This window comes from Mesitornis unicolor, unplaced genomic scaffold (assembly GCF_000695765.1).
Source record: "Mesitornis unicolor isolate BGI_N332 unplaced genomic scaffold, ASM69576v1 scaffold27012, whole genome shotgun sequence".
NCBI lineage: Eukaryota > Metazoa > Chordata > Aves > Mesitornithiformes > Mesitornithidae > Mesitornis > Mesitornis unicolor.
In genome coordinates this window covers 33,902-54,149 of record NW_010167558.1, presented here as the reverse complement: position 1 = coordinate 54,149, position 20,248 = coordinate 33,902, and the positions used below count along the sequence as shown (strand labels likewise).

The window sequence follows — 20,248 nt, the reverse complement described above, 5'->3', positions numbered from 1 at the left end:
AAAACCTACAAATAATTTAAAAAGTGAGTAAAAATGTATCTGCTATAAAAAAAAAATCAATGAAAACAAGCAAAGCAAAACAAACTTCCCCAGTACCTCTCTCTCAACAACTTGTCTCTAAGTGCTTTGCTTCCCCAAAATTCACATTAAAAACATGCTGAAAAGCAACCTGGAGTTCACCACTTTTAGTAAGATGCAATCTCAATGCACTTTTTCCAAAATACACCCGATGACAACTGCACGCCAATTCAATAATGCACATCTTACACTTCATAGAACATAATTTTGAGATAATCACACATACAGTGATTTGTGAAACACATGGAACAGGACATTAGAGAAAAAAGCCAGGGAGGGATCCATTTTACCCCTTGTGCACTTGAAGAAAAGGATGGTATGAACAAGCTTATTTAATACTCCAACTATGGAATATTTCGGTCAAATACATTCATTTGACTAAAGATGGCACATTTTTATTGGTCTCAATTTCCCTCATATTTCTGCGTTTTGCATTATTTGTAACTAACCTCTTCTTGAATTCAAACAGTTATGTTCCGATTTACAACCACTAGCAGAGTTGCAATCAGAAAAAATGCTGGTGTAGGTCATCATTGAACAAAGCCTCATGATTGAAAAGAAAAGCAATGCTTTTACACACAGGCCCTATAGTTTCCCTCAAACCAGTTTTATCATCATCTCCATGTTATCATCATTTCCTGTTAAAAACTTCCCTAGTCTCCAAGCTACCTCCCTACATCAAAAATATTGAAGTGTTACATGATTTTTTCCTTTTTTTTTTCCTTGAAATTAAGCTTTTGATAAGGTGTACAAACAACACCTCAAAGGCCAAAACTCAAAAGATGCACGTACTTAGCTCCTTTATTAAGCTCATAAAACTTGAAGAAAAAACCAAAACAAACAACAAAAAAGCGCTAAAAACCTCTTTAAAAGTTCACAAGTTGAAGAACCCCCTACCATTCTGCCTAGCAGGGAAGGAGAATTAAAACATAAAGTAAAGTCTGGGGGGAAACTTCTAACATCACTCTGAAAAACAAGGGAAGAAGCCTGTTTAAGAAGAGGTAATAACGTGTTCGAGAAGTTATTACTGCTAAAATAACAAAAATACAGGTGGTTTTGTGTAAATGAATGTGGCAGCAAAAGGAGGAGGAACAGGAAAAGATCTCAAAGAGAACAGGTATGAGGAAGGACAGTTCTGAGGGCAGTAGAGAAACAACAACAAAAATAAAAAGTGAACACATTGAAGTATGATATAGAGAGAAACCTGAAAAAACTATAGTAAAACAAAAGAAGCAGACTACATTGAGGAAAATTTACTAAAGAAGAATGGGGAGAGGGAAGCCAACTTTGAGAAGAAAAAAGTACATTTTGAGTAAAAAAGGAGCAAGAATTTAACAGTAAATTACACAGCAGCATCAGTAGGATTTTAACTGTTATGTATAATTATCTTCCTAACCAACCTACATAATTTACTTTTCTCGCTGGTCAGAAGATGCTACCACAGCTTACTGTTTCTGTAAGAGAGTAGAGAAGAGAATGTACCAACTCAACCTCTAGCTTAACCTTTGAGTTGAGAAGTGAGAAAGTGCCTTCTAAACGGATTGTGTCTAGCTTCCAACTTTGTTCCTTCACGCCTCAGTCAGACCAATAATATTCAACTCCACAATGAATAGATCTTGTTGCCAATTTTATTTTTGCCTGCTCTGCTAAAACTGTGCTCCACACACAAATGAAGTCACAGCACAAATGCAGGTTTCCAGTAAAAGCCTGCATTCTGTTCTAAACTTCAGACAGCAGTGCTCATAAAAAGCTCAGACTTCCTAAACACTGACAATTTTTCCATTTTGCACCAGTCCCTGCTACATTATTGCTACCATGTACGCGTCTTCCTCACTCACAAAAATGTTACGGTTAGAATCCAAGATAAAAGTGAAACCAGGAATAAAAGCAAGGACATTCCAAGCTTTCATTTTTCCCCTTTACCTGTTGTAATGAAACAATAGCTTGATCAATCCTCTCCATTTTGCTGTAGATTTTTGCCAGAAGCACACAGTAACGTCCATCTTCCATCAGAGAAGACAATTCAATAACTGTAAGAATTACATTAAACAGACATGATTCTTGTAAGAACTGATCCTTGTAAAGTCAAAAAAAGATGAAACTCTTCACATACTTCAGGCAAGAGCTTAAGTGAAAAGTTCACAGGTATAGCTTATATTCTTAGGATTGTGATTAGACTTGGGGTGTTGTTAGTGGGCAGAGTAAACGTTACAGCCTACAAACAGAGTGAGATTTAAGGCCAAAGACATTGAATACAATTGTCTTTTAACACAAACATGAAAAATTCCAAGTTTTAGCTTTCTAAGTGCATACACCTAACACGTACAAGAGGGTCCTAAGAGACATCTTCAATCAGTTCAACCTATTTGCTCTGAAAGATCCTGGGTAGCATTTACCACCTAAACCACTACTCCCTAACAGGAAGGGAACAGCTTATCTGTACTTGATCAATTCAGAATCAGAGCACTTGTTAGCACAGGAGAGAAAAAACCTTGCATGTGTGGAGCTTGGCTATTTTATTTACTGACTCAATATTTCAGATGTTACAAGTTTAAAAGTCCTCACAAAAGCACTTTAAGTGCAAGTGAAGTTTATTTTAGAGCGCATTTCTTATCACTTAATAGTTTCTTGTGCTTTACAGTTTAAAAAAAATTATATGGAACTTGTTCATTCCTTCAAATTATGCATAAAACAGAAACAACAGCAGAAACTCTGTTTTGCTGTAAATTAATAACATTCCTACCAGGCTCATGATCTAAAGCTTGCTGAAGTACTTTTTCTGCCTTTTCATACTGCTTCAGTTTCATTAAAAGCTCAGCCAAATCATAGCAAAGGAAATTTTGTTGACCACTTTTCAATGCAGCCTCGTAGTAACTGATTGCCTAAAAGCAAGAAACAAAAATCTGAGAATTATTTAAAGACAAATCTTAAAGACAACCACCTTGCTACTAAGATATACTTTCTTCCCTTCCCTGTCCTGTGCAAGGGCCACAGCCTGACTGACTAGATATTTTAAAGGGGATCTACAAACTTACTTTCAGGATAAAAAGTCTGTAAAATGCTTCTTCTACCCAATCTGAAAACACAATCAGGGAAAGCCCACATTGACAATAATGGACTCAATACTTAAGCAGTGTAATATGGTACTTATAGATTACCTTTGAATAGTCATGTGTTTTGAAAAGGGCTTTTCCGATTTTACTTGCCAAAGCTGGATCTTTAGGATTTTTCTTCAAGGCCTGCTCATACGCTTCTATGGCTTCATCATGCTTCAACAGCAAAGATAAAAACACAGACGTCAAGGATTAAGATAAAAAGAGTATGAACAAAATCCGGTAACACCTGCAGAAATGACTGCCAAGTATACTGGTTCATAAACTACAAGACATCTGAGAAGAATGGTCACTACAAAACTGCAGAAAGGGTAAAGCCCATGTAAATTTACATTTCCACGCTAAAACAGAATGTTGAGAGAACTTGGCAAATAAATTATTTTGAATTACCCCGATTCTTTCTCCACTGAAACTTCTGTACTATTTTCACTAAATAAGAAACTTCTGCGGATGTTTTTTACTTTGTGGGACAATCATCTATTTCTCTCCTCTAGCCATGTTATAGTAAACAAACTCCCATTTGCTTTATAATTCTTCAATAAGGGGAAAACAGCACACAAACATTAATGAGCAAACAACCATTAATCGCCTACAGAGCAACAAACTAGTAATTTTAACTATTTGCTGCATGTCCTAACACAATCTCTTATATCAAAATATTCATTTAAATGTGTATCCTTCAAATTCCTATGTCTACTTGACTACACTGTCTTCTACAAATACTGAACAACAATTCCAGTTCATCAAAAAAGCAAAGGATGTAAAAAATGTATAAGAATTCAGTAATTTAATTTTTTTAAGTAAAACTTTCAATATGAGAACACAGTTAACCAGAATCATTCTAAGCCTCAAAACACTTCTAAACATCTCCAACTTCTTCCTGAATTTAATTTAGCTTTCACTTTAGATTTTTCTTAGTCTTAAGGGTCAGAGTTCTAGATAAAATTCTCTCCTTGACTTTCACCTGGTGAGTTATCAGAAGAATGCATTTACAACAGCTTTTTCTTTGAACTTAAAGCAGTTACATTTGTAGCCGGCAATTGTGGGGAAGGGGAGTGGGGTGGTGTTTTTTTACATCCTTAAACAGTTTCTGTTTGCCAGCTACCAATCAATACGAGCCAGAATGCCACACTGTCTCAATTTGCCAAAGTCAACAAATGACTCAATCTTTCCAGTCATCTCTAGCAAGCACTTACCTCTTGAATATTCATATATGCGTCACCAAGAAGAAGAAAAGTATGAGCACTTGGCAGTTTTTCTACTAGGTCTCTGGAAACAGAAGACAGAACCTTGCTCGATATTTAGCACGTCAATACTGGTATTAAAACAACAACAAAAAGGGCACAACAATTTTACTCTCTGCAGATTTCAGTTTTTATTTCTGAAAACAAAAGACCCGAGATACCTGAGACTTCAAGTACTGTTTAAAAGTTTACAACATTTACTCAAATGAATTGGGTAAGTATTTCTGACTTATTGTAGTAGAAAGGGAAAAAACAAGCTCACCAAGCAACCATTAAACATCTAGGAAAATACATACACACACCACAAACTTTTACCTATAGCAGCCAGTATATAGCTTCTTATCTTTCCTGTACCGAAGAGAAATATCTGCCATTTTCTCTTTAGCTTGTACAAAGTAAGGCTGTTCAGGTGTAGTATTTCGGAGCATAGTCAAGGCTTGTTCAACATCTCCTTGAGCTATTGCCAGATCTGCATTCGCAATCACAACTCTCAGTTCCTCAGGAGTTCCGGAAAATTCATTAATGGCATCTTGAAGTATTATAGCAGCTTCATGCTGCAAATAATAAAGTCAACAGAATTACTGTACTTCCTGTTGTTGAACAGCCGAAAATAAAGACATAAGTAAATAAATGTCCAAAACCCTACAAAAATACCCCAAACCATAGTATCCATTTGTTTAAATAAAATATTTAAATGTTTTATACCTCTTGATTTTGTAAATAAAATTAATGTGATATGAACTACCAGAAAAAGTTTTAGTAGAGAAAACAACATTTGTGTTGCATATGTGAGATATGTTGGTCTGATTCATGTTAGGAAAAAACAATGTTGACCAATGTTGAGATCATGAGGAAAAGAGTGACCAGTGACCTTTGGGGTTATCTTGTTTGTCTTTACAAGAAAACCAGATGGGGAGGAAGTGAAACACAATGTAAAGAGTTGCTTAAGAACTTTTTTCAGAAATCGGTAACACCGGTCCTGCTGTTTTTTAAAAAAAACAAAACCAAGAAGTAATTGAATCTGCGCAAGAAGATAAGACCACCACAGAAGATACTGCACAAGTGCAAATAGGAGGAAAACTAATTATAATATGAAGCAGGGATAGGTTATGCATATGTATAGGCATATTGAGAAATTTAATTAATATGTATTTCTTTAACTAAAGAAATATAAACCCGGAAAAAGAATTGTACAGTGTGCGGAGGCGGAGCGCAGACTCCACACGCACCCAGCGCTGTTTGCTTGCATTTACTCTTTTAATAAATTATAACCTTTAATTACAAAATTCTATTTGAGATTGAATCATTTGTCACACATATATACAAGGATATGCTCAAAATTCGACTAGACGAAGCCTTTAGCACCTTGCACTGAAAGGTCCTGCTTTGACCACCAGAGGTTGCTTCCAACTTCATGGCTGTATGGCTTTTCTTCTATTCTTACACCTAAGCAGCACTCTACTGTTCATTAAGAAACAGCTGACAGCAAGGATGCTGCTACACAAAGATAAGGACACAATCCAAATATATTTCTAACAGCATCCTGAAAGCAAACCAAGAATCTACATGCTGGCAAATGAACATTGACAGTATCTTCTCCTCAAAATTAAGAGGGGTTTTGCAGACTGAAAACTGAGCATCTGTAAGTAGGTTTTTTAATCTCTGTACAATTTAAGGTACACTCTGTCAGGTCAGATATTAACACCTTGGAAATTCTACCAAGTCGCTCCTCTTGTTAACAGAAGTGGTGGTTTTCAGTTCTGAACTAATGAGCATAGGCATTTCTGTTAATGGGAGGAGGAAATTGTTTTCAAGTATGTATGACATGCTAACAAAGCTTGCCATCTTACCGGTTCTCCATTCAAACGATAAGCTTCTACTAACTCTAGGAAGACAGACACACGATCACTTGCATCAATTTCAATTCTTTTTCCTTTAGTTTTTGAGGAAGCTGTAGTTTTTCTCATTCCAGGCAAATTCTTTGCCATTTGTAAGGTTTTAATAGCTTCTGATAACTCTCCAATCTTCTTCTGGATTTGAGCCTTAATTAAGTGATAAACAGGATGATTCCTCACCTAAAAAAATAAAGAGATAAGGAGTTTCCAAATTTTACTTTATGCACAGCATGCATAGTATTTAAACACCCTTGAAAGAATTTACATTTTTAATTAAAAAACAAAAACTAGTATATGAGATGAGACTTTGAGATAAAAAATCCATTCTTTATAGCATTATTTGAAATGAGATTGAATTTCAAGTGATTTCTGAGTATCTCCCACACCGCACTGTATACATACTTCATCAAGCTATTAATTAAAAGTAGTATACAATCATTGTTTGGCATGAGTCCTGCCTGACATTTCTGCACTTACTTAAAATATACTTCCCGTCAAAAGGAATTGTCACAGTATATGAAGTTGCAAGCACCTCAGTGTCTCCTAACTATGTAGTTAATCTTCAGCTTTCTTGGGTCACTTGGAGGAAGGAAACAAGATGGGAGCCTGCTTGCAAGGAAATGGTAGCTTGTCACTTTTTTGCCAAGCTCTGTCAAGACTCCGCACAACGCAGATCTGATGAGTGCTGAGTAGAGTGTTCCCAAACCAGCGTTAATCCTACATAAAGTTCCACTGATGTCAGCTAATCGAAAATCCCATACACTGTATTAGCTCCAAGAAATAAAACTGGTGATGACCACTGCAAAACAGTGAAAGTTTTCTAATACCGTGCTTAATTTACCAAATTTACTCCTGAAGGGACAGAGAAGATGGACAAAGACATGACACTAATGGAAGAGAGCACAGCACATGGTTACTCTCTTAACACTTAAGAGTGTTTAAACCAGCATGAGTTGTCAAAAGGTAACAACCGATCCCTTGTGATCCCCTCATGCATCTGTGCATATCTTCATTAGCAGTCGTACATTTGAGTAAAAGAATCCAGATACAACATTGGATCACTCTTCAAATCCTTTTATGCTGGCTTTTAAAGACTGCTGCAAGTTAGTCTGGAATTACAAATTCAGTTTCTATAACATGTTTTTAATATTTTTGTAAGGATTTGAGAAAAAGCTACCATTTCTTTCTTCTGTATTTCAAAATAATGTCAATACATTGTAATAAAGATATCAGTCTTGTCCCTGTGGCCATTTCTATCAAATATTCAGATGCCATGTCCATATAAACATTTAGATATTAAAACTTTAGTAGAAGAGTCCTAAAAAGTTCAGTTTGAAAAGGATTATATACAAAACCATACAACTTCAGATGACTGACTGAATAAAATGGTTTCATTCTTTTGTCCAACTTACCTCAAAATTGTGGCTCAGACAAAGTTCCAAGGATTGAGAACACAGTTTAGTATTGTTTTGAGCCAAACACACCTGGGCCATCAGTAAGTGTGCATCTGCATAAGAAGGATTCCTTTCGAGACAGTAATGTAGATTATTATGGGCTGCCTCAATGTCCCCTGGGAAGTTAAAAAAGAGAAAGTGAATTAGTTGATATGAAATACAGAGGTTAAATATAGAGCATTTATTAATTATTCACCAATATTATAACTTCAAAAAAAATGTGACCATTGAGCAAATACACTCATATATAAAGTACGTGGCTATAAAATAAAATCAAAAGCAGGTCAACGGTAAGATGTTTTTCAATTGTTCCACCTGTAAATCATTCAAGAAGTGATTTTTTTTTTTGGAAGTAATAGATAAAAAAATACCACATTTGTGTGTCTGTAAAATCAAGACACACTCATACAGATCAAAAAAGGTAGTGCAAATGTTCTTCACTTAGCTGTAATGCAGTGTTCTGCAGTGAAAGAAAAATATTAATTATGATTTAAAAGTGTTAAATTATTTTTTATATTAAAGAAACTAAAAAGTGGCTAGCTAACCACTGATAGAACTATTACCTGACAAGTATTTCACTTTTGCCATTAAAAAGACAGCTTGTTGAAGACCAGGCACAGTTTTTACCACAGTTTCAAGAATAGAAGCACAGTGCTTGAGAAGTGGTGAAGGAGACTGCCCAGGACTTGCAGGCTAGGAGTGAAAAAAAGTAAAAATAATCAACCAACCAAAACCAACCAACCAACAACCAACACTTCAGTTGACAGGTTTTGGACTTAGATTTCATTTTAGGTCTGATCTTCACTTTAAACTCAAATGAACAACAGCAAAGCATTGCTATTTTCTTCAGTTCAAAAAGCTGAAAGCTATCATTGTGAAGAAATATAAAAACATGTTTCTCATTTAAGGGGGGAACTTTTTTTAGCAGGAACAAAAGACAGCCTCATGGACTTCAACAACAATAAAACACTTCAGACCTGACACAAGCTGAAGAGTCAGTCCATAAACATTTGGCAACACACTCTGAATTACCACGCCAGCTCATCCAACAAACTGGCAACACGAACTAAATGACAAGAGAGCTGAAGCTGGAAAGAACAGCCAGAAGGATTAGACGAAAAAGTTCCAGTCCTGATCCTCCTACCCTTATCCCAGGACCATGAACATATCCATATTATTAGCCAACAGGCTGAAAACAGCAGCTGAGAAATAACTGCTTTCCTGTAAGCTGTTAGTACAGCCACACCACGCTTTAGTCGCTCACTATCAGAAGCGTTATTTCCCTGTATTACTTTAGCTAGTGCTAACTCTTACATGTAAAAAAAGGAAAAGGCAATCTAAAGATCCTTCTGTTCACAGTTAACATTTCCCCAGGACCCATGCCCTGGGGAAGCAGCAATCCTCCACTATCAAACTGGAAGCCTCCACCACCTGGCTAAATGCCTCACTTTTTAATACCGCAAACTCCTTTCTGCAATGAAAAGATAACAAATTTCCAAAAAAGCCTATCTTTTCTTTCAGACATCTTTCTATGGACAGTTGTTCAGGAAGAAGAGTTTTCATACCAAATTAAAAACCACCATTAAGTACTTCTGGAATATACCCCAGGCAAACCTTCACACAAGACACCACCCGACAGAATGACACTTCTTATCTGTATCTGTGACATGAAACTGGCATTGCTACCAATGTTTCAGACTTTCAAACATTACAGTTTCATTAGAGATGGTAGGACAGATCATATCAATGGAAAACGACTTTTTTGCCTGCTGGAAACAAATCGTTATGGGAAGGTTCTATAATTAGCCTAGAAAACTGCTAATGACAGGCTAACAAAAGTCTGCTCCTGGCTATTTCAGAAGAAGAATCTATTTAAAGAAGACGCTATTTAAAGAAACCTTAAACGTGTTTCTTCTGCTTTAGAGATGTGAGGCCCTCATTCAATTTATTAAGTTCTACACGCTTTTATTGCCAAAACTAGTAGAAGCAGATTCAGCCACAGAAGATGAGCCGTCTAAGTAAGTGAAATTTTTTCTTTGAAATTAGTAATAATAATAGCAAAAAGTAGTGTTCCACTGATCTTTACAAACACACAAAAGAAACTGAAACAAAGAAAGAATATATGTGCATTGAAAAACAGCCGGAGCTGAAGAAACTATTTCAAGAATAGGACTGTGTGATGGTCGTAGCTTCATATCAAGATAGCTCTATTCAATGTGTTGTTAACAGTTTTCTCTTCAAAAGAAATACTAAAAAAGTATAAATACACACACACACTGCATTAAACAAATATCCCAAGTTTCCTCAGGTGTCATTACTGCAATTTGCTCACTTCACAAAAGATACATTTTCATAGTTATTTTGATTAAATAGTGGTATAATATCTTAAAACACTTCTACTTCAAATGAGTTCACATTTTAAGAGGGAAAATTTTCTAAATTTTTGCTTCATGATTAACTGATCTCAAAATGAAATCCAGGATAATAATTTCCATTTTCAGACAGATGTTATCTTCAGCTGCTTACCTGTGCTGGGCAAAAATTAAGACATTCCCTAATGATTTCTAGCAAGAAGTCAGGGTTTAGTTTTTCAAAATATTCCACGCCAAGAGGAAAGCCATGCAACGCTGAAAAGTGAGTATCCAGAACATCATTCAATAAGGCAATAACTTCTTCCTGTCTCTTTTGTTTTTTCATAGCAAGGACTGCACGCAAGAAAGATAATTCCTGCAGGAAAAAAAGAACCCAACACCAACAAAAAAACATTCTCCATATTCCAAATATGTTCATCTATTACTCATACAACACTACATAATTATTAATGTTAGCAATTTCTTCTTTGTTTTTAGGGAAACTGCGACATTTAGTAGGTTCACTGTAAATTACACTGGTGATTATTATTTATCAGTGCATTTCTTTAATTTTTGCAAGAAGCTCTAAATTTTTCTGAGTGCAAAATCCTGAAAACAATTAATATCCCTCCCTTTCCTGACTTTTTTTGCTCTGCAAACAGCCTTGTGTTGTAGAGCATTAGATTTAGATTTAATGGTACTCCATTAAGAATGCTCTGCTCAAGTGGCTGAAATATAAAACATGAAATAGCTAATAGACCACAATTTAGATTGTAATCAAGGTATTTTAATGAGGCAAGATGTCTCCTACCCCAGATTTCCCAATGGACTGTTGAATTTCATTAAGAAACTCCAACTGCTGCTCTGCATCTTCTAAATGCCCTTGTATTAGCTGACAGCGGATAATTCCTGTAACACATTTAAACATTTTACTGCAGACTCATCTTCATAGTGAAACACACGCTTTGTTTTCCAGAATTATCTTTTTCTCTCCTCAACGTCTTCATAAAGTGATGATACGAGAAGAAAGAATAGATCAAGACTTATGGTAATGCAGATTTTACGCACTTAGAAATACCTAGGAGATGATAAACGACTGATATATTAATATATGCAATGCCACAACGCAGTTCCATAAAAAGAATTCATCCCTGATATTACAGTCTAAAACGGTAAATCTTCACCTGGTGCTAGACTAAGTAGAAGCACCATAAAGTTTGGCTTCTAAATTTAGAACAAGTACAAGAAGCAAAATGAAATGGAAAAAAGAAATCACAGACACGCACCCAATCACACACACAAACCACCCCTACCCTCTAAATTTTTCATACTGTTAGAAGTTTCAGATTAGAAAGGCAACGCCATAGTTAAGGAGAAAAAATGCAGGGAAAAAAAAACCTGTGAAGCATGCATGCTGTATTTACCCTCCACTTTCTTGACAGCAATTGGACTTTATCAAAAGTTTGTTTTTTCTTGCTTGGGGTTTCTTGGGGTTTTTGGGGTTTTGTTTTGGTTTGGGTTTTGTTTTTTTTCCCCAAAGAATCTAACATGCACATCAAAAGTATCAGATGTTTTGACCTGACTATGTTTTCCAGTCTAATTTAGACACATATGTAACAGCCATGGACAGCTTGTTCTATCAACTGCCTTTAAATCTTTTATTTTTGTAGTGCCTAAAACTGTTCTTCAGTTAAAAAAAAAAAACAAACAGAAAAACAAAAAAAAGGAATACAAAAAGACATATCCAGTGAGGAGAAACTGTTGCTACAAGGAAGAGAACATAACATGAATCAGGAAGTTGATCAAAAAAGCATCGCCTGTGTCTTAAGACCAGTAAGAACCAAAAGAAAGTGCAAGACCTTACCAATTAACGCAGAAACACTTGTTTCATCAAGTGTCATAGCAGTCTTGTACCATTTTGAAGCTTCTTTCACTTTCCCTTGTAAAATCATTTGATAGCCAAGTTCAGTAGCAAATTCTGCATTGTCAGATGCCAAATCAGATGCTCTTTCAACTAGAGCTTGTGTATGTTGAAGGATGAGCTGGTTCCTGCCACACTAATGGTAAGAATAATCTTTAGACCTTAAGTTTTTCTTATTTTTCAGATTCACTTAGAAAAACACACTGAATATTGCTGTAGCAGTTGAGGCAACATCTCACATAAGACTAATACCATCTGCAGTAATTCTATATAAATTGTGACAATAAAGTTTGCTGGATTCAAACATAAGTACACAATACCATACAATAAGTGATATTTGACAGTTGCTTTGAATGCTTCCTTAACATGATTTTGATAAATACAAAGATTAAAGAAAACTTCAGCTCCAAGGTTATGTCATCAACCCTGCCACTCCTGCAATATGGTTGGTGGACATTTGAATGTATTTTAATAGGAAACCTGTTTCTCTTTTAAAAGCAGGTACCAAAAACACTCTTGGAATGAAATTGTTTAAGTATTGCCATTCACAGTGAATGTAAAGCTTCAAAAATGTAGCTACCCAAGGCTAGACAAGCTAATTTATTTCAATTGTCTGCAATCTTCTAATTTTTAGTAGATGTTTAGTAGACTGTGTACCCGAAAATAAAACAAAAAACAGGATATACAGATAGTTGCATGTTGCTTAAGAAAAAAAGCATACTCACTGTTCTACTGAAAGCTAATGCCATTTTACAGAAGAGCTGTGAATTACGTGGTTCCAACGTGTCCAGTGCTTTAATAAGGTCTCCCAGCCTTGCTGAAGCCTTGGAGAAACAGGAGTAACATAGTGAGTAATAGAAAGAATGAACAGATAAGGACAGTTGAACAGTTTTCACTAAAAACTAGTCACGTATTTTACTATGAAATAGTAAAGAAAACATTAGATAGTCACATACTTTACTGGGCAATAGTATCTTGAAATCTAAACTCAGAGGTTTTCAGGGCTAGATTTATTTTGGAATTCCTAGAAATATACTTTGGAATAGTGAAGTTACAATAAAATAGATCATGTGTTCTCTATACATGCTGTAAAAAAACCAACAAAAAACCAACAAACAAACCACAACAAACAGTGAAAGACTTGAGCTGAATCTGATAGAAGAGTCTCACAAAGCAAGACAGTCTGAGGAATCCAATCTGTAAATCTTGTTTGGGCTTCATTGTGATACAGACACATGATCAAAACCAAGGCACTTCCAGACGCTCAGACTTCTCGCATCAAGTTTCTCAAACCACTTAAGGTACCTTAGACATTTATACGGTTACAATAATAAGGTACATGGGATTTTTTAATATGATTTCAGATGTAGACACCAGAATTATGTTTAAATCTCATCATTTTTTAAAATCTTTTTCCTAGACAAGGGTCTTTTACTGTGACATTTTACTCCAGAATCTTTTGTTTACAATCTACCATGTTCAGCAAGTTTCACTCCTGCACAGCTTAACAGAATTGGAGCATGCAATTGTTACTGTTTCTCCATATTTCCTACAACTGTGCATAAGTCAGACTTAAAATTTTCTTATAAATGGAGTAATGACTGAAGAGTTCTTTGCAATAACTAAAAATGTGTTAAACAACCTAAAATCTTTTCCCCTAGAACTTGAAAAAGCGTACAAAACGCATTTTTTTTGCTAAATCTCCACTTAAATTATACCAGTATTTTTGCATAATGCAAAAAAAATATTTTAAAATATTTATCATTCTTGGGTGCCAATTTTGATAATATATTAAACTCCTGAAAAATGGCATAAGCACCATATGTACAAAATAATTTAATATATTCTTGTGCAGAAAAGCATCTTGGAAGTAAAAGGAAAAGTTAAAGAGAATTCTTAAAGCTAAAAAAAGCCCAGTAGTTGTCAAAAAAAAGGGGGAACAAAGCACAGGTTATGCAACCTAACATCGCAGACTGTTTTTAAGTGACTATGACCCCCTTCCAAAAATGTATTACTACAAGACCTCATTATTTCCCTTATTTCAATTAATAAAGTGCTTAAAATTAATGGAAGGACTACAATATCTTATGAATTCATAAAAAGAGCATTTAAACAATAAAAGATTGATTTGATTATTCAAATCAACATGATTCAATTAACTGTCCAGAGGAGACTTCTGTTTGGCCCAATTCTCGTTCTCTGGAAAGATGGAAGTAAAAAAAGTACTTCCCTGGGCATCCAGAAAACAAAACAATAAGTTGGAGCAGCCATTTGAGTCAAAACAGGTAAATATACTTCTTCCTGCAGATAAGTAGTGTAGCACAGGACCAGATACAGTGTACAAGACGAAGACACAAAGAAGATAATGCACGTGGCATCCAGTCCTTACAAAGGCTAAGTTACGCTCAACAGTCTGCTAATAAAGACTCACCTCAGCTATATTTCCTTCCCTGCACAGATAATGCAGGGCCTCCATTCTTATAGCTTCTAAATTGAAGGCATCTTTCTGTAATAGCCTGAAGCCAAACAAAAGGTGAATGTAAAGAAACCAAAACAAAAACCTTGCTCAATCATCTGTTTTATCCTAAAAGTGAAATAAAGCAACTTCTGTTGCACAGTAATTTTAAGGCATAGCTCTCAATTGAAAGCACAGCCTTGCTACTTCATGCCAATCTCAGATAAGGTCTTCTTCCAGACAAAATAGATTCACCTATTGATGTAGTATCCTCACAGAATTGCAAGGCTGAGTTCTAATAAAGCTTCATTTAGTTTAAATTTATCTTTAAAAAAAGTGATTTAACTAATTCAAATTTATTAAAAACAAACGGAAACCTATCTGCATTTGTTTCAAAAAGTTCTTACAGTGAAAACATGGCAAGAACACAATGAGTGGTGTACTACTTTATACTCAACCTGTGTGCTGTTTCAACTGCCTGCTCCCAGTCCTGCAAGGCTAGTTGTAGCTTCATTTTCTTTATGAAAGCAGGAACAAAGTTTGGAAAGTTTGCAATTATCTGGTTCACAGTTTCCAGAGCTCCTGAATAATTCTGTCGGACCTCAAAATACTGCACCTAAAGAAAGGAAGAGAAGTCACATCAGAAGCCTCTACACTCCAGAAGTTCTTGCAAATAGAAACCAAAAAAAGAAAGAGCTAGTGAGAGAAAAATGTTTAAGTAATAGTTTGACTTCAGCATCAGCCACAACTACAACAATCAAATAGGAAAAGATGTGTAAAACCTGGTGTGTGGTAAGCACTCTATAACAAAAGTAATTACAGCATTTCCAAGTTACTAGTAAGTTACAAGAAAGAAAAAGAGAGATGTAGCTGAAGAATAAAATTATCTTATTAGGTTTCAAATAACTTTGTGTAAGGTATTTCACAATTTTAGGATATTGAACACAATCCACAGATTTAACATTTTTTCAAGCTGTAAGGTATGTACCATCTAAAAACCCCACACTCACTAGGTCACTGTTGTTAATTCTGTTGTTGTCAGAATTAACAGTTTTTTAATTCTAAAGCAATTTACAGGGTACTCCAAATACAAAACTATTTCAGAAGTATCAAGTGTCACAGTTTTAGACAAATTCAGGTAGAAATCAATTTAGGGCTTAAATCGTCTACTTTGCTTTGACGCTTAATATTAACTTAACATATTCCAGGCGACTGTGTGCATGCCATTTTAGTTCATATTTTTGAGACAGAAATGGTGCAAACATCGTAGTTTCTGAGAGTTAATTTCTGAAGCCATAGCAAGATAGTTGTCTGCCGAAAATCTATTTGCAGTAATTAAATTCAAGATGCGCTGGTAATTGAACTCAAAAGTCTGCATACAGCCAAGCACACGTGCCTAACCAAATATCACTGTGCACACTCTCCTGAACTTCAGTCTTCTTATTTTCACTGAACAAACTTTTTTTTAATTTAGCTTCAGAAAATTAAACAAATATTATATTAATGAGTAATGATGTCTGTGATATAAACTAGTACACTCTGAAACAGAAAAATGTGTAAAGAAAACAATTCATGCCACTCCCTTAATGAAATATAATCAAAATGAACACTTGAAATGGACTAATGACATGTAAAAAAAAGAAAGTGTTAACAATGTTCACAGATGATTGCACTACAGCGCTTCACTACTTCTCTTTTTTGCCATCGCACACAGCAATTCTGTGATGAGGACAGGTGTCTCGTGCCAGAAGGAAGAGATCACACATACTTTTCTTTTTTCAGGTGATACGAAATCCCATATAAATACACAAATAAAAACAGTTTATCTTGTGTACACAGCAAAATCATAATGACTGCATTTAATCTGTACTTTTTTTTTTAATTACATTGGTGTCTAATGGACCCTAAAGTATCATCCAGCAGCTAATTTTATTCCAAGGGAAAAAACCACAAACAAACAATCAAACAAACAACAACAAAAAAGAGATAAAAACAAGAAAAAACCATATGATTTTAACATGCTTAAAAGAAATACAGACAGACAGGAATAAATAGACCAGTTCCCGTTCATCAAAAAATAAAAGGAGGTGAAAATTGTATTTAGTGAAGCAATATCACACAGCAGCAATGTTTTATACTAAAGAAATATAATAACTCAACAAGAACACCCCAGAAAGTCACAGTTCCATGTATGGTAAAAGACGCAGTGTACCATTACTGCAAGTCAGGCACGTCACTTTGCCTTAATCTACAAAGAATCTTACAAAACTCTGCTACTTATTAAAACTTACTACAAACTATTTAAAATGGGCAGTCTACCACAGGAAATGAAGTGTCGTATATTTTTATTGTGCTAGGGCACACCATAATCAATTTGTGTGATAACTGTTCTATATTCCTTAAACAATTTCCTAAATCAACTCAAACTTCACTTCTGCTAAAACCTAGCCTTTTCCTCCAAATAAAAAAAAGTATGACTAAGCTGCATTTCTACTCCATGGACAAGCTCACTTACAGACAAGTCTTCTCAGCCTCTCTCTAATCACTCTAGAACATTAATATGACATTTAGGAAGCATTAAAATCATGACGTAAACTTACTTTACCAAGCAGAGCAAAAACATCATTGCTTTCCTGAAGTGCTTCATCAAAGTATTTCACAGCTTTTTTAACGTGAGTTTCCTTTTCACAGGTCAGATCGAGCCATGCTTTCAGAATCAACCCCTGTAAACAAAATGCAAATAGGAATTCTTCACTAACTATGTAGTTAAAAAAAAAAGTGTGCTGGATACAGTAAGAAGAAGAAGTAACCTAAAAATAAAACAGGACTTAAAATATCTAACTATTTAAAATACATATGTGAAGTAATAACCAGCCTACAGCATAACCTAAAATTAATTCTTACACTAAATTAATGAAATGGTACATTTACTTACAGGATTAAGAAAAAAAACAATGGTACTGAACTAGTCAAACACGCTCAGAGACAGAACAAAACCTCACAGAAGTGATCACATAAGACAGTAAGAATATTTTCTGCAAACATTTCTGCAGAATATAAAACAAACAAACAACAACAAAACCCAAAAAAACCCCAAAAAACCAGCACCACCAAAAAACTACTATGGTTTCAATAAATAAAATAAATTACATTCAGTAAAACCCTAGGCAAATTTTGTCTTTAACAACTGCTGAAGGTTTAAATCCCTGATCCTCTGCATACTTTTGAGTCCTCAGATTTAAAACAGATGTCTTCCTCTAGTGAGACTATCACATTTAGGTTTTGGCTTGGAATTATGATGCTCAGTATCAAGTAGCAAAATTGCCATAACTACATATTCTTTCCATTGATCAATGTAGACCTCTCATTTATTAAGTGAAAATTAATAATTAGCAGACAAAAAACATTCTGTAAATTCTCCTTGGCCTTGTCAAATGAATTTATGACATTAAGAAAGTAAAAGAACACAAAACATTTAATGCAAACCTACAAATAGCATTGGTGAGTTTAGTCCAGATTCACAGCATACATGGTCCTATCACTAATTTACGGGGGGGGGGGGGGGGGGGGGGGAGGGGGGGGAGTTACCTCTTTACCACCACCAGAAACTTTGATCATTCTGTCAACATATTCATGGGCTTTGTCCTCACGACCAAGATGCCACAAAAATAAGCCGGCAAAGTACAGAGCCTGATGTCCTGCTGTTTTACGCTGCTCCTTCATTTTTGCATCCAACTCTAGAATAGCATCTCGATCTGAAAAAATTTTGCTCAGAGCTTTTGTTGACAGCATCTCAAAATACTACAAAAAAGCAGCACATAAATCTAGGGCTTCCAAAGCAAACATTGTTTTCTGTATTGCATATTGATAAACACACAGGCAATCACTCCCAACTAAAAATATTCATCAGGTACAGATACAAAACACAGAAAAGGGTTCCCATCAGCATCATAATTTCTGCAAGAACCTTGTCATTTGTTAAACCATAGATCTGTAGCCTCAATTTCTGCCAGATAAATGGAAACTTGACAATAGGGTTCACATTTATACCAGTGTCTGCCAAACAAGTTAACAGTTAACTTTAGAGCAGCCCTAAAATGCTGAACACAAGACAGTTTAGCTCTGTAATCCTGGAAAATATGTGATGTATTTCCAAACACTAAAGCTCATTTTCTTACATCTTCATTGCTATTGTCAGTTGCAGAGGTCAGAGTAACTTGAAAGACAGAACTGGCATGGCTTTAAAGCAGTTCTCAAAAGTACCGATACCAGACAAGACCGAACAACAATCATAAAAAGCTTGATTCATTTTTATTTTCCATAAAATATTTTTCATTATGGTAGATAAGTCAGATTTTATTTTTTTAGTGTTTTGTTTTAACATTCAGTCTTATTCATCACAGTTTTGTGCTCTGGTAGTTTTGTTTACAGCCTTGAAAAGCGTTACTCAATTCAGTACTAGATACTATGTCAAATCCAAAGTTGGAGCATACCTTCTTAAGTCGAGCAGAGCAAGTCTACAACTCAGATCTTCACACACGGCTGTTTAAAACATGAAGCAGTACTGTCATAATGAGCATACCTGGATTAAGGCTCTTTTTATGGGCATAAATCAGAGCCATCATTGAACAAAGTGACACTTCCTGTTTGTTTTTAATAGATTCCAACTGTCGAATACCCTCTTGGATGTCACCTAGTGAAAACAAGTGTAGAATAGGCTATAACATTTTTCAAGACATAATATCAGCATCAAACCTCAATCTGACTTAATTTTCCCCCCTCTATTTTTGCTTCCTGCTTTTGATAACATTTTCTTCTTGACTTCCTTCATTATTCAGACATCCATTTCCACTTGTTTGTGCAAGTCTTTCAAAGAGATACAAGGAAGAAAAACACATTTCAATGCAGAGAACTTGAAAGGAGTTATGTGCTAGTTCTGCCAACGGCCACAAAGATGAAAATCATCTTTATTATGTTTCACCCAGGGCACTGAGCAGCTCTTTTTGCTCCTGTTTCTTTATAAAGCCAAGATTTTTGCCTTGTTTGTGTGAATCTTTTCACACAACATCAGTAGAAGAGACAGTATCATGAAAAACAGGAACATATGATAGTAAAAAAACCAAACAAAATTCAAGGAATCCAGGAACAGATACACCACCTCAAAATCTTCTGAATCCTTCCCAGCCTTCTGTCACAGCCCTCCCCACTTTGGGTTACCTGTTAGTATCCTGTAACATCCTTGAAATATGAATTTAGCTAGACTAGTTTCATTTAAACTGGGTGAGACTGGGGTGACAGATCATGACACACTGGTTATCTTCTTGACGTAGAAAACATTCAGACTCCAAAACATCGCTTTCTTTCTGTGTATCAGACAAAAGACTGAATTTTGCGACACCAGGAAGAGCAGCGTTTTGGGAGGGCGGCGGAGGGACGAGACACAACACAACACAACCACCAGCTCCCTAGCTCCCCAGCCCCGTATTACCTGCCCTCAGGGCGCCATAGGCTCGGTAGAAAAGGAATACCGGATCACTGCCCAGCCGTCCCAGCGCTTCATCCGCCGCAGCCCGAACATGGTGGAAGTAGCCTTCTTGACAGTAATAATTGAGCAGGGCCTGCGGGAGAGACGGCCCCGGTTCACTCGTGCAAATGCTTCATCCTGGCACGACAGGAGACCGCGCAGACCGCACTAGCCCCGTCTGACCCCTCGCCATCCTGCCCTGAGCTCCACCGC

The 20,248-nt window shown here is 35.7% G+C and overlaps 1 protein-coding gene across 1 annotated transcript in view; it reads right to left on the bottom strand.

Annotated features, from left to right (window-relative positions):
* Positions 1 to 20,248, bottom strand: part of TTC21B (tetratricopeptide repeat domain 21B) — a gene marked incomplete at its 3' end in the record, with an annotated part of 32,226 nt that overhangs the window by 11,819 nt on the left and 159 nt on the right. Inside the window, exons 2-19 of the mRNA XM_010178739.1 lie at positions 20,000 to 20,129; positions 19,094 to 19,204; positions 18,100 to 18,266; positions 17,112 to 17,234; positions 14,970 to 15,127; positions 14,488 to 14,572; positions 12,782 to 12,880; positions 12,000 to 12,192; positions 10,947 to 11,044; positions 10,311 to 10,511; positions 8,348 to 8,477; positions 7,743 to 7,900; positions 6,286 to 6,510; positions 4,751 to 4,989; positions 4,388 to 4,460; positions 3,237 to 3,347; positions 2,822 to 2,960; positions 2,002 to 2,108 (exon numbers count right to left, since the gene is read on the bottom strand). Coding sequence (XP_010177041.1) covers positions 2,002 to 2,108; positions 2,822 to 2,960; positions 3,237 to 3,347; positions 4,388 to 4,460; positions 4,751 to 4,989; positions 6,286 to 6,510; positions 7,743 to 7,900; positions 8,348 to 8,477; positions 10,311 to 10,511; positions 10,947 to 11,044; positions 12,000 to 12,192; positions 12,782 to 12,880; positions 14,488 to 14,572; positions 14,970 to 15,127; positions 17,112 to 17,234; positions 18,100 to 18,266; positions 19,094 to 19,204; positions 20,000 to 20,129 — 2,547 coding nt within the window. The remainder of the gene's footprint in view (positions 1 to 2,001; positions 2,109 to 2,821; positions 2,961 to 3,236; positions 3,348 to 4,387; positions 4,461 to 4,750; positions 4,990 to 6,285; positions 6,511 to 7,742; positions 7,901 to 8,347; positions 8,478 to 10,310; positions 10,512 to 10,946; positions 11,045 to 11,999; positions 12,193 to 12,781; positions 12,881 to 14,487; positions 14,573 to 14,969; positions 15,128 to 17,111; positions 17,235 to 18,099; positions 18,267 to 19,093; positions 19,205 to 19,999; positions 20,130 to 20,248) is intronic.